The sequence below is a fragment of the Rhinoraja longicauda genome, chromosome 29 (genome assembly GCF_053455715.1).
Source record: "Rhinoraja longicauda isolate Sanriku21f chromosome 29, sRhiLon1.1, whole genome shotgun sequence".
Taxonomy (NCBI): Eukaryota; Metazoa; Chordata; class Chondrichthyes; order Rajiformes; family Arhynchobatidae; genus Rhinoraja; species Rhinoraja longicauda.
In genome coordinates, this window is record NC_135981.1 from 12,864,578 (window position 1) to 12,878,632 (window position 14,055).

Consider the following 14,055-nt stretch of genomic DNA (forward strand, 5'->3'; position numbering starts at 1 on the left):
CATAAACTGAAAGGCAACACCCAATGGATGAGGACAGATGTTGAATACAGGCCTTGTGTTAAACGCAGCCTCCTGGTTGTGTGGACCATTATACCCATTGAAAATAAATTACTGCAAACTAAGAATAAGATTTACGATCAAAGTAAAATGGAAAACCGTCAAAAATATATAGTTCCAGGTAGTGAGAAGGAATGGGGGTAATTCAGTTCTCAGAACTATGTTTAAAAGATCCATTTTGGCAACATATTATATCACCAAGATACCTACACTTGTTCATTGGGCAGGTTGTCAAGATCACCAAACTTCACCAATTGTGAACCAGGTCCATATTTAGGAAGCTACTTGCTTCTGAAACAGTGATTGAACAGGTAGCTTTTGAGATCCCACAAATAAATGATCAATTTAGATCTTTCACTTTCAAGACTTGTAAGGAAGGGACAAACGCAGCACAAGGGGACAGCCAGATAAACAACGTGATCGTGTTCAGGGAGAGAAACATAAACAGAGCAGCAGAATGAGAAGAAAATACAGTGAAGCGCTTTGTATGGAATACTCCACCATAACCGTACTGCTGACTTCTAGATTTTGCAACACATTTTTTCCCCCTAAATTAAACAATGATTTCCATCAACTGTTATGTGTTTGTGTTTTTGCCTCAACCCTAACAAGGTTCAACTCATCTCATCCCAGCAAACTGCTCTTCTCATGTTTAACGTGGCAGCCTCTCCTCAAATTTGAACAGAAAAAAAGGTGTATGAAGACAATACTTTTTGGTAACCTGCAGTTGTAGAAAACCCCAAAACTGTAAGGTCTGGAAAACTCCCACCCTCACACTAGTAAGCACGTCCCACTGCATTGGAAATGCTGCTTAAAGCATGCTTGATATATGAGGTCACCCTAAAACTCCATGAAAAGACAATCATTTACAGATAATAATTATCAAATTAATACGTTAAGAAATTAGATTCTTAAACAGTTTAATAAGAAACCTGCTTTTGTTGATGTGGCTTTTTGGGCGAAGGAAATCTTGGTCAAAGCTCAGAGAGATATAAAACAACGCTTCAATCTTTGGACACTTGACATTGCCTTTTCCAATTTGACTGGTTCTAATCCATTTATTAAAATCATGTTTAATGCATATATCTTGATTTTGACAGAGTTGGGCAGGGCAATGAATATATGGGATGTTATAATCTGTAAACTCTTCAAATGCCATGGGCTTCATTCCTTCCCATTTCACACTTGCTTCCAGGTTCAGCAGTGTCAGGCCAGAATACATTTCTGATATGGCTGATTGGTAGCTTTTCCCAGCTCCATTTATAGCAACTTTACTGCAGCACGAGTCCAACCTGTTGAAAAAGAACAATGAACATCACTGAGCAGTCCAGGTTATAGAAGATAGAACGTTGCCCACAAAATTGTGCCACCTTTGTGGTGGGAAGGTAACAGGCACCGCCATTAGCGTGTGTAAGAAGGAACTGCAGATGCTGGTTTAAACCAAAGATAGACAAAAAGCTGGAGTAACGCAGCGGGACAGGCAGCATCTCTGGAGAGAGGGAACGGGTGACGTTTCAGGTCGAGACCCTTCTTCAGTCTGACACAGGAGGGCATAGGTTTAAGGCGAGAGGGTGAAAGTTTTAAAGCAAATTTGCAAGGCAAGATCCTTTTAAAAACAGAGTGGTTAGTAAATGGAAGCAGACCTACAAACATTTAAGAGGCATTTAGACAGGCACAGGCAGGGATGTGGATCACATGCAAGCATCATGGTGAGCACAGACATCATGGGCTGAAGTGTCCGTTCCTGTGATGAAAGATTCTATGGTTGCACAGTTACTGCTAATATTTGATTACTATCAATCTGGAGGTTTTCACAATCACAGTAACTTTGCATTTCAAGGTGACTGGTTTGAAGACATTGCTTCACTTTGCTGATGTTTACAGAGTAACAGGGACTAAAGAGACCTGCTCTGGGTAAAAGGATCGGTGAAATCCCAGACCCGTGTTGTAAATGAAGCTAGAAGTGGGGAAAGGAATCAGAATCTCTACAAAATAAGTAAAGCGTAATGTGGAATAGTTGGCAAGGAAAAGATATACAGTACACATTAGACTGCAGGGAAATTTAATGCATTTCTGAAAAGAGAAGGAATTAGGGCAAGAGTGATGGTGGAAACAGAAGTGGTGTTTGTTATACTGTTTGAAACAGTTCATTATGGGATCAGTGAGGCAGCATCAAGCTAAACTGCAATGGAGTCAAACGCAGTGAGTTCTAGTTATGTTTCTGGGTTAGCAACTGTGAACATCTATCTTATTAAAAGTCAGATCTTGTTAATATATATGTATGTATATTTGATTTCGCTGATTTCTCCAAAACGGTGAACCGTATCGCCACGATTTTTGCACAGCCTTAATCACCACGCGGACAGCTGCTGGAAAATGATATTTTTATTTAATTCGGTCGCATATTTTTTTAAGTTACAGAGGTTTTAAAGCGCTGCCCCCCCCCCCCTGATTTATCGAAGGTTTTAAAGAAGGGGGCGCTGTGGTGCGGATTTAGTTTTCAGTGTGTGTATGTCTGCGATTTCGGGAAAACGGTAAACCGTAGCGCCACGATTTTTGCACCGCCTTAATCACACCGCTGGACGCTTGCCGAAAATGATGTTTTTATTTAATTCGGTTGTATATTTGTTAAGTTACAGAGATTTAAAAGTCAAGACTTTTTTTTTCTCAGTTATTTCGGCTGATTTCGGAAAAAACGGTGAACCGTAGCGCCACGATTTTTGCACCGCCTTCATCACCGCGCTGAACGCTGCTGGAAAATGATGTTTTTATTTGATTCGGTCGCGTATTTTTTAAGTTACAGAGGTTTTAGTAACCCCCCTCCTACTGATTTAGCAACCCCCCTCCTACTGATTTATTGAAGGCTTTCAGCGCGGCGCTGCTGTGCGTCTGTGCGTATGGGCTCACCTCTCCTCTCTCCCCTTGCTTCTCTCCTCTCTCCCACACCCGGGAGACCATCTCCCCGCTATCCCCCCCCCCCCCCCCGGACCTTTCACTGATGCGCTCCCGCTCCCCCGCCCCCCCCGCGGACCTTTCACTAATGTGCACCCCCCCCCCCCCCCCCGGAACTTTCACTGATGCGCTCCCCCCCCCCCCCCCCCGGGACCTGTTGGTGCTGGGGGCAAGAGAGAGTAGGGGAAAGGGGTGTGCTGGGGAAAGGGGGGAGAGTAAGAGTGTGTCTGGGGGAGAGAGATGGCCCGGTCTGAGAATGAGGACTGGGGAGGGGGACAACAGGGGTCGTCCGGAGGGGGCTTGGTGGTGGGGGAAATGGGGATACTGGGAAAAGGGGAGGTCTTGGGGAAAGAGGGGGTGTGGGGAAAGTAAAATTGGGCTTGGGGGAGGAGAGAATGGGGGGGGGGGGTGGGAATGGGCCCAACGGGCCCTCTTCGCTAGTGTACTATAAAACAGTACAAGCTGTGGACTGGCATCAGAAAAAACAAGGAAATCTGTTCAAGAGGCATGATTCCACTACTCACTGCAGCCTGAGATATACACTTCAGCACCCCAGCAGTTTTATAATAACAGATGGGGTTCGTGGATCTATGGGTCACACTGACAGTGCTGGCCATGATAAATGTTGCCTTCTTTAAACACACAAACAAAGTACCCTTACATTGCCCCACAGTCCACTGGTTTTGCTTAAGGTCCAATGAAATGTTATTACATCAGATCACACTGCTCGGCCAAAACTTAACGCTCAGTAAATCTTCCTCTGGAAAGAGACACAACAGACTGCAGATGCTGGAATCTTGAGCAAAAAAGGGCTGGAGAACTCAGCAGGTCAGTCAGCATCAGTCTAAACAACGGTCTTGATCTGAAAATCAGTTTGAAGAAGGGTCCTGAACCTAAATCACCTCATCCCCACTCACCTGCACCCGCCTATCACTTGCCAGGCTTTGCCCCATACATTCTTCTCTTTTTCTGCTTTCTCCTCCTATTCCATCAGAAGGGTGCCGACCCAAAATGCTATCTGACCATTTCCCTCTGCAGATGCTACATGACATGCTGAATTCCTCCAGCACTTTGCTTTTTCCTCTGTGAAGAGTTGGAAATAAACTCCCAGTCAATAATCAGATAGTGAGAGGCAATACAGGTTCAGACAGCTTGCTCTTGGTTACCTTCTCAGGAGCCATGCTGGGGCACTTCCAATTGTACAGATAATACTGCAAGTTGCCATCTCCAATCCCGAATTTCAGCTTTTCTAAGAAGGTCTTGTTTTCCATTAGATCCAGTGCATTGAAAACATCAAAACCTTTCTGTTGAATGAGAGCAAAAATGTTAGAATAGGAATATCAGCCACAGGGCAAAGCTGGCACAGTGCCGAACACTTCAATCTTTATGGATAATATTTGGATCTAGCCAACAGCTGGCTTGTTAAATGTTACAGCATTTAAAGAATGGGATAAATATTTTCTACTTTATGTACTCCAGTATCAGTCAAATAAGATAGATCAAAGCAAACCTCCTCGAATACCATCCCATCAAATATACCCAAGGCAGGTAATAACATGGGCAGCATACAGAGTGAAGCTTGCTAGCTTTAATAAAGTTTGAGTAACATGCTGAAGACAAAGTCAAGATATCACAATCTAAATTTTCTTCATTTCCAATAAGATCAGACAAGTTTAACAATCCAATCCTGCTGTGGTGTATTCAGTGGGAGCTGGCCTGATATTGCCCAAGCGTTTGAGAGCCTAGGCCTAGGGCACTCGTGAGTTTTTGCATGGTCGATTGGCTGATGCAATCTTATTTGGGGACACAGAGCAATTCAGATTGACCAAACTGAAGAACATAGAGGATGTGGTACTCAAATATCCCACAACACAAACTACAGAGTTGCATTTTGTGCAAGCCACAGTAACAACACAATGCTCAGGTAAACCCAACAGTCTAATCACATCACAATTATTGTTGAGTTTGCTTCTGGCCGTTATCTTCACTATGTTTCCCACCAGGTCAGAGGACATTCAGAATCTGCATCCAGCACCTAAACCTCACTTTCTCCAATTCCTTTCCCTGATCCTTTCTGAAGCTTTGACTTGATTTACTAATATTTGGAAATCCAGATTTCACGGTGGCATTTTGAAACTGTTATGTCCCTTTACTGAGAGGATGTTAATTATGCCCCCTCCAATCCCTGCTGCAGAGCTCTCACAGGGAGCTGTTCTGGTCCACCTAATTCAGTGTGGTTTATGAATCTGCAGCAAGGTTAAGTATTGGATGTAATGACAAATTATGACCATTTCCATTGGAGAAAGTAGAAATGAAGGTTAAGTGGGATGGGAGTAAAGACAAACTAACACACCAGTCCTAGTAGAATCAAACTGAAAAAAACTGATAGGTGGGGGGGGGGGTGATGTGAGAAAGTGGAGGGCAGCAATTCCCTAACACACTTGGCATCTGGATAACTGGCTACTCTGAGTCCAGTGCATCACTATTTAAGATCTAGAGCAGAATGCATTTCTGATGTAGCTGGTTGGGTATCTTTTTCCAGCTCCATTTGTAGCCACCCCGTTGCTCTTTGATGAGGTGGTCAGCTGGCTAGCGACAGCCTGATATTCATGTTTTGGGGCAGGAGTGAAGGAGGATGAAGGTGGCTATTTCACTTCATTCCAACTGCTGAGATATCTCCATCTAGCAATTCTGATGCATATCTTACAATGGCATTGAAGTGCCCTCCTATACAGTAACAGGTATAAGTGTTTGACATGGCTGTAACTCAGACACAGAAGTAGTGCAAATTAAGGCAGCTTCATGCGATTTGAATGTACTGCTTTTGGAACGGCACTCAGAAAGGCTTGCATTTTCTGATGCAAGGTTATTCGTTTCATCCCTAGTGTTAAAGCTGTATGACAAATGGAGGGATGATAGGCGAGTTTGTTTAGGCGAGGTGGGAAATGGATGCCACTTACCGACTTAGCAAGGATGAGGCTATCGTTCATGAGGTCAACAAGGGGAGTCTTGGTGTGGACATTATAAAAAGAGTAAGCAGCTTTCAGGCTCTTATGAACAGGATGGTGCATGATGGTGGAAGGGAGTGTGTAAAAACTGATCAAATCTGTCAATTCTCCTTCAGGGTTCTGGAGAAACAAAATGGGAAACAGTAAGTTACATGTACATACACAAAACAACTGTAGCTTCCATTCTATTTAAAAGGTTTTTAAATATATAAGCAAAATTTGAAGAGTTCCAGCTGCTGATCTTGCAGAGCCTCTTGCACCTCAGAGGGCACGGCTCGCTGCATCTGGACAAGGCGAGCGAGGAGAGTCATGACAGTCCTGGTGCAGCAAATGCAGGCCGTGGTCCAGACCCAGTGTAATCCAGACTAATGCTGCAGATTATTTCAGGCGGGTGGGGGTGGGTCAGCATTCATTTACCGCATGCACATTACGACATGCAACTAATACCAGCTTCTGCAGTGTTGCCATACAGATGCAGTGATGTGGAAGGTGCTGTCAGCAGTTTGACCACTGAGCAGCCAATAGCGATCCCATTTAGAGCTCATTTTGTTCCATGCAAGTGTAGCAGCCGAGGAAAAATGGTCCAGATTCACGGAGAAATTCTGCAGGCAAGCAGATGCTTAACTGGTCCTGGTCTTGATCCTGATGGAAGAGGATGTTTGCAAGAGCCACAGCTGTATAGTTGAACAGTACTTTAGAGTTATGTTTATTTATGTCCATGAAGCGTACTTTAATACTCTACTAAAGTTTTTAAATTCTGGATTGGATTTTCAAAATGTAAAAAGACATTTAGGATCAATTTTGTTGGTTCAGTTCTTTGTCTTTTTCTTTTAAGTTTTAAAATATTTTAAATGAAAAAAAAATCCTTTCAATCATCCCAATGTTTTAAGAAGGTGACTTTAATAGTTAAGCTGGGGACGTGGATTACTGAACAGTTTTTTTCCCGTTTTAGTATGGGAAGCTTATTTTCATCATCCCACAGAATCTCACTTACACAGCAGAGGGCACTCTTGCTCCTGGTTTGCTGACTAGGATTAATCTCTGTGGTTTCCAAATGTTCCAGAGGAACTGGACTGTTCACGCTGGAGTAAAGGATGCCAAGGGCTGACCATATGGATTTTTATAATATCACGGGGGGGGGGGGGGGGGGGGGGGGGGAACAGGTGATGAGTCACAGTCTTTTCCCCAGGAAAAGACTTTGAGTATTCACTATGAATGAAAACTATGCCCTCTAGTTTTATGAGAGTCTAAAACTAGACTTTTCGTACTTTGTCACTGTCTTCAGCCCTCTCCTTTGCAACCATCGGAAACTTAATCAGCAATTTAGATATAGGAGAAAGATCGAAAGATAGGGTAGCAAAAGAGACACTGGTTCTACATTGTTACCTTCTCTTTTGATCCTTCCGCTATATCTAAATTTCTAGACTCTACCCGACATTCAACGCAAGATAAGTAGAAACATCCTCCTGGGAAAATCCCATCACAAATTCTGTTCCTTTGCCACTGGTGTACACAAGGACATTGCGTTTTTAAGATAGCTTTCCCCAAGTGACCAAAATAGGAAAGGGTTAAAAAAAAAAAGTGGCAGAGATGCCAAGTGATAAAGGTGCAGACACAGAAAGCAAAAGGGATTGCTGATGACTGGTTAGCTATGATTGCAGAGAAAAGAATGGGTCCAGAAGAGGGTAATCTAATCTAGGTGGAACCGCCCACCAGGTCAGAGATTGCATATTCATAAATAAACATATGCATGCAACCACATTATTGGCAAAATGCTGGAGTAACTCAGCAGGTCAGGCAGCATCTCGGGAGAGAAGGAATGGGTGACGTTTCGGGTCGAGACCCTTCTTCAGACTGAAGAAGGGTCTCGACTGAAGAAGGGTCTCGACCCGAAACGTCACCCATTCCTTCTCTCCCGAGATGCTGCCTGACCTGCTGAGTTACTCCAGCATTTTGTGAATAAATACCTTCGATTTGTACCAGCATCTGCAGTTATTTTCTTATATAACCTCATTATTGGCTTTGATCAGCAGTTTCTTCGCTGTAACAGGGGTGGATATGTGTTTGGAGAGATTCAAAGGAGGAATGTTATGGTCTGAGGATTGTAAATCATTTGGCAAAACACCTTTGTGCAAAAGGCCTCTGCAAAGGGTCCTAACACGCTATTCAAACATACAAAGCATCATAGTTGTGGCTGAATGGTCTTTGCCCAATATCCAAATCAAAGAACATGTCAGCAGAGATGAATGGATGATGAGTGGCAGGAATCCTGTGCCATTTCTCATCACAGTGAGTTAACTCTTGCCTGCATTATCCTCCAAATTAATGAATAATTATTTACCTCCACCACATAAGTCTCTATAATATTTTCCTGAGGCAAGAACCAGTGAGCGACCTCCTCTTCATTCATTATTGGAGTCAGGTAGAACTGCTTTAAGTATTCTCTCAACAGTCTGCACACACCCTTTAAATCCTTATGTTCCATCGGCCTCAGACCATGTGTTTTTGGTGTCTAAAATGATCAGAAAATAAATGAATTTACTGTCAAGGTCTCTTCATTTCAAGCAAAACTCACATTGTCAGAAAAAACATTAAATCTCATGGTGTACTTCACTTCCTGGTGAATGGAGGGAAGCAACGGCAATAGAAAAAAATCAACAGGCAAAAATTAGTTCACTTCAGGGATCGAACCCATGCAGCACCAGCCAGCTTATTATCCCTTCAGAAAAAAAAGCAGCTGATGGTATTTGGAACTATGGGTTAGTTTAACCCGTGGTGAGAAAATAGGCCATGGTGTTATTAAAGCCAGAGACATTCAATCATACCGTTTGCAGAGAAGCAGCTTAGAGGAGATGTGGAAACACAGAATAATAAACTGACCAGCACCAGATCTCTACTTTGCCCACAGTTATCAGGAAGGCTGGTTCTGTCCTGGGGGCGGAGTTGGATTCATGGGAGGTGGTCTTGGAGGGGGTGGGGGGGGATGCTCCTCAAACTGCAGAGCATCCTGGACAATACAGCTCACCGCCTCCATGACACACTGGTCAACCTGAGGAGTACCTTCAGCAACAGACTGGTTCCACCAAGATGCAGGACAGAACGCTACAGGAGATCCTTCTTCCCTGTAGCTATCAAACTTTACAACTCTTCCCCCTTCTGTCGTGGGGTAGACTGAGACTGACTCCACTCCCCCCCCATCCCAATCTTTGCACATCCCCCAAGCCTTTCCACTCATCACTTTAATTTCATGTTTCATGTATTTTGTGATTTTATGACAGTTGGCAGATCAATTTCCCTCCTGGGATAAATAAAGTTCTATTGTATCGTATCATATCGTTGTTTCCTGGTTCATACCAGAGCTTTGCCTCTGCTGTGCATTCTACCTATGGATCGTGCCAACAGTGCATGCTGATGCCATTGTGGAATTCATTGCCTACGAGCTTATTCCCTTATCTAGCCTATGTGGTCTGACTTAAAATTTTGTCCAGAATTAAAAAATGGAGATAGTATAGATGGGGAAAAAAAAGGTTGGTAAGGTAATGGTGGAATGAAGATTCTGTTCTATGCGTACGACTGTGAGGATAAAAGTTTCCCATTTCACTTCTCTTTGTAAAGACTTCATCATTCGGAACTGTTAATGCAGGAAGTTCAGACCCAAGGAAAAATGTGGAATGGAGTAAAGGGCAGACAGGAGGCTCATGCCCATGTCTGCGATTCTTTTGTTAGGTGTGGGTGGTAGAGCTAGTTTCACAGTGCCAGAGACACAAGTTCAATCCCAACCTCTGTGTGGAGTTTGCATGTTCTCCCTGTTACCTTGGGGGTTTCTTGCAGGTGCTCTGGTTTCCTCCCACATCACAAGGATGTGCAGTTGATAGATTAATTAATCACTGGGAATGCATCCCTGGTGCATTTCTAAAGGTTCCTGCAAGTGGAAAATGACTGGAACAAACTTAAAGTAGTGGGGGGGAAAGTGATTGGCTATTTTCTGCTTAGTTGGAATTGTTTAGGTTAATTGGAGAAAAAAAGCTAGAAAGAAATGTATAAACTCAAAGCATATGGGTGTTTCTGTAAATACAGCCCTCAGTCCCTGTGTTGCCCTTTTTGGTGACATTTTTCAAGCAGGATTTAATCAAATCCTTGGGCTAAATATACCCGAAAGATTACATGAATTTTGCAATTAAATAACTCTATAATAAGCCAAATTCTGATTTTGCTTATGATTTTTATCATTTATCACCCATTAAGTTGGTTTTCTGATACCCCAGGTTTTTGCAACAGAACTCGAGTAGTAGGGTCCATTTGGTCACGTGTTAAATGTGCGAATTAAAAGCAGAGTAACCGTTTTTATATTTATTGTCTCTTTTTTTATTGTTTACATTATGTGTTTAAGCTTTCCATTGAAATACTTAATGATGAATAGAACTTAAAATCATGAAATAAAAATCTAGTTTGCTCACCTATTTAACGATGTCTTATTCTGTTGTCCCCCCCCCATTGAGTAATGCCGAGAAATACTATTTATAGCGCTATAGCGGGTTTTTTTGCACTCGTCGTGATTTAAATTAAAATTCAAACAACGCGATTATAATGACCCTGGTGTGAACTACGGGCCTGGTGGTGGGTTAAGTGTCGACATTTTATAAGGGAGCTTAGAAATCAGTAAGTGTCCTATGTCTTATACGATTTCTTTTTCTTCATATTTTGAAAGTATTAAATTTTGGCCAAATTTTGTTTGATTTTGATCACAAATTAGCTCAAAAGGCCCATTTTTAACGCCGCGGTATTTCATTACGATTTAATAACTTTCAAATTTGGCCACCCATGTCACAGGTTGGTACCCTTATTTACGGAAACACCCATATGCCTACTATAAGGAAGGTAACAAACACATCACACAAGACAAGAGCAAGAATAACTGAAAGTGATAAAACTCACCTCTGGTAATCTATATAGTTTCATTGTTCGTTGCATAGTCATGTTTCTGCTCAGATGAGAGAATTTCACCTCAACTAGTTTGCGTGGGTTTAGTGACCTGTGCCAGTACCTGCCCAACAAATCACACAATACTCCAGTCAGTCACCAACAGTGCCTTACAGGTTGGAATTAGTGGCTTCCTGTAAAGCAAGTAAAAAAAAAAAAATATTGCTTGAAGTATTCCCAGGAATAATCCATATTATGATGTTAAAAGGCTTACTAGGGACAAGCTGGATGAGGACTTGAATTTTTCACCGTGCACCAAACTGTTTGCACAGGAGCCATGCCACAGGTCTTCTTACAAAGCCCAGGTGATTCTGCAAAGATTGTGATAATGATATAGATTTTCTGCTCAGATTTCCAACAGAAAGGCTTTTGTTTGGCTCTGCTAACTAGAAGTAACCTAGTTAACAAGGTGGAATGTAACTTTGGAAATGGACACAGACCAAAGATAAACTTGACGGTTGTTAAAATCAGAATGGTGCAACATACCATTCTGGTGGGTGACATGTTCTGCTGTCCTTCCACAGTTACTTTTTTACAGCTGTCCACACCATTATGAACAGCGGAAGTAAATCCAATCAACTACTCAAGCAGCTGGAAATAAATGGCTGCAAAGTGATTGTAAGGAGATCCCAGGAAACACACTATTACGGAGACATAAGAAACTGCAGGTGTTGGAATCTAGAGCAAACCAAAGTGCTGGAGAAACCCAGTGGGTCAGGCAGAATCTGTGGATAGAATGGACAGACCTGTATTGGGTCTAGACCCTTCTTCTGACTCGTCGGAGCAGGGGAAGGAAAAAAAATGGAAAAGAAAGGTGGGGGCATGACAAGGGGCGGGGAAGGTGATTGTCAGATATAAATGACAAAAACTAGGGTTGAAAAGGAGACAAAAGAATGTCAGATAAGGAGAGGAATAAAATGTATTGCCAGAGAGAAGGATATGGGTGGCAGAAGGGGAAGGGGGGGTGAGACGGGAAATAAAAGGGAAATGTGGGATCAGAGAAGGGAGGTAATTGTGGGAAAAGGGAATTGGGAGATGATGTGAGAAGCGTGTGGTTACAATGGTGGGGAGGGAAGGTGGGATTCCTTTAAATTCAGTGTACAATGCGGCTTGTAGGCTACTCAGGCAGAATATGAGGTGCTGCTCCTCCAGTTTGCGTGTGGCCTCACTCTAGCAGTGCAAGAGACCACAGACAGAAAGGTTGGAATGGGAATGGGAGTTAAAATGGTTAGCGACCACAAGGTCCAACAGGCCTTGGCAGGCCTTTGCAAGTATTTGGTGAAATAGTCGCCTTGAAAATGCTTGGTTTCGCCATGGTAAAGGAGGCCACATCGGGAGTACTGAATGTAGTAGACGAGGTTTGAAGAGGTGCACATTGCCATACTCCTGCAACTGGTGGCTGGAAATAGGTACTCAGATTATTTAAGTAAGCAGCACTTCACATACAGTCAAGGGTGCTCAGAAATCCTTAACCACCCTCAAATTTCACAACCACTGCCCCTCTCTCAACAATGAACTTCGTTCTTGGAACTGGTGCATCTTTTCGCCTCGACGTGCAGATAAGTTGAGGTTTTTTTTGTCATTGGATTATTCTTGTAAATTCCAAAATTAATTTTTCACAAGTTACATTTGGTACCAAATCAGATTGAAAAGAGGAATTCCTGAAAGATCTTTCTATCAGCACAGATGCAGGAAAGAATAGACAAAAATAAGTTTGATGCCATGTTCCAAGAGTAAATTACGAGTAAATTATGTGCCGTACATTTCGCTCAGGAAGACCTGATAAAATTCAAACCATACCTGCAAGTGCCTACGGGTTTAGGCAACACCACACCTGCAGTGTACACAGCCTGGAAACTGCCTTCAAGGTTGACTCTCCTGGTGATCTCACGGATCAAGACTGGAGCCACCCGCTTAGCTCGCAGCTTTTTGTGCACGCACAGAAAGTTAATTTCCACCATCTTCTTTTGGCTGGAAGTGAAAGCAGGAAGGGCTTACATTATAAATAAAATAAAATCCAGAACATTTAAAAGTAGCAAGTTAAAAACAAAGGCAAGCAGCAACTTTGGAGGGAACAAAAAAATTGACTCCAGAGATTCCCTTATGCTCCATGGCTCCATATACCTCCCCCAATATCCCATGTATCCCCTACCACCTCACGGTATTTTAAGGAAGTTTTGTCCAGAGGCAAGATCATTAATAGTGTGCTAATTTGAAGAGAGAGATTTCTAGAAAGCAAGACTGAAAAGGTCCAAGACTTGATGATCCAGGCAAGGTAGAGAGAGGTCAAATATTGAAGTGCGAAAGTTTGAGGATGCCACCCCACTAAATTGGAATACGTGGGTGAAAAACAGATGCGGTACAAATTTGCAGCCCAGAAAATACTGAATCTTACTGAAAAGTAAGAGCACAGCGAGAACTGGACTGAGAGGAAATGAGAACTGATCGTTAGCTGACAAATTGAAAATTGCAAAGCCAGCAATGGGAATCTTGAAGTTACCAAGTCTGAAGGTAATCGCAGAACAATGCTAGAGTGGATGAGGTGCAAATATACAGCTCCGGAAGGAATAACAAAGTGGAGTCGAAACATCAATCATAATGATACAGCATGCTTGTGCTGAGTGCTGACAAATTTGGAACTGATAGAGAAGTGGTGGGAATAAATTGGTTTCCAAAGGTAGGAAACTTTAGGCTAATGCCAAAAGAATAATAGCCTTTTAATGTATTTCAGGCAAAAAATAATAATTGTTCATCCAGGGTTTTATTACAACTCAGATTTTAAATGGCATTCTGATGGCTTAGGTAACTTTTAAGTATTATCAGGCAAGCCCATGCTTACCACAGATATGACAAAAGGCAAGTTGCAGCCTAGCAAAAATGGGCATGTCCCAAATAATGAGAGATGTAATTTCTCTTTTGTTTTCCTCCTGTTTTTCCTTGTGCCCTCTTTTGTTGTGTCCACAGGACTTAGATCCTAACTGCTCAAGTCTAATTCCACTTCCCAACCAAGACATATTAGCTAATCGTATTAACTGTTTATTCTCCATGGGGTACGATC

General features: G+C 42.5%; 1 protein-coding gene across 1 annotated transcript in view; it reads right to left on the bottom strand.

Annotated features, from left to right (window-relative positions):
• Positions 1–994: 994 nt before the first annotated feature.
• LOC144607839 (glycylpeptide N-tetradecanoyltransferase 1-like) overlaps positions 995–14,055 on the bottom strand; it is a 41,898-nt gene continuing 28,837 nt past the window's right edge. The window contains exons 7-12 of the mRNA XM_078424965.1: positions 12,798–12,968; positions 10,953–11,061; positions 8,359–8,529; positions 5,970–6,137; positions 4,176–4,313; positions 995–1,349 (exon numbers count right to left, since the gene is read on the bottom strand). Coding sequence (XP_078281091.1) covers positions 1,329–1,349; positions 4,176–4,313; positions 5,970–6,137; positions 8,359–8,529; positions 10,953–11,061; positions 12,798–12,968 — 778 coding nt within the window. The 3' untranslated portion in view covers positions 995–1,328. The remainder of the gene's footprint in view (positions 1,350–4,175; positions 4,314–5,969; positions 6,138–8,358; positions 8,530–10,952; positions 11,062–12,797; positions 12,969–14,055) is intronic.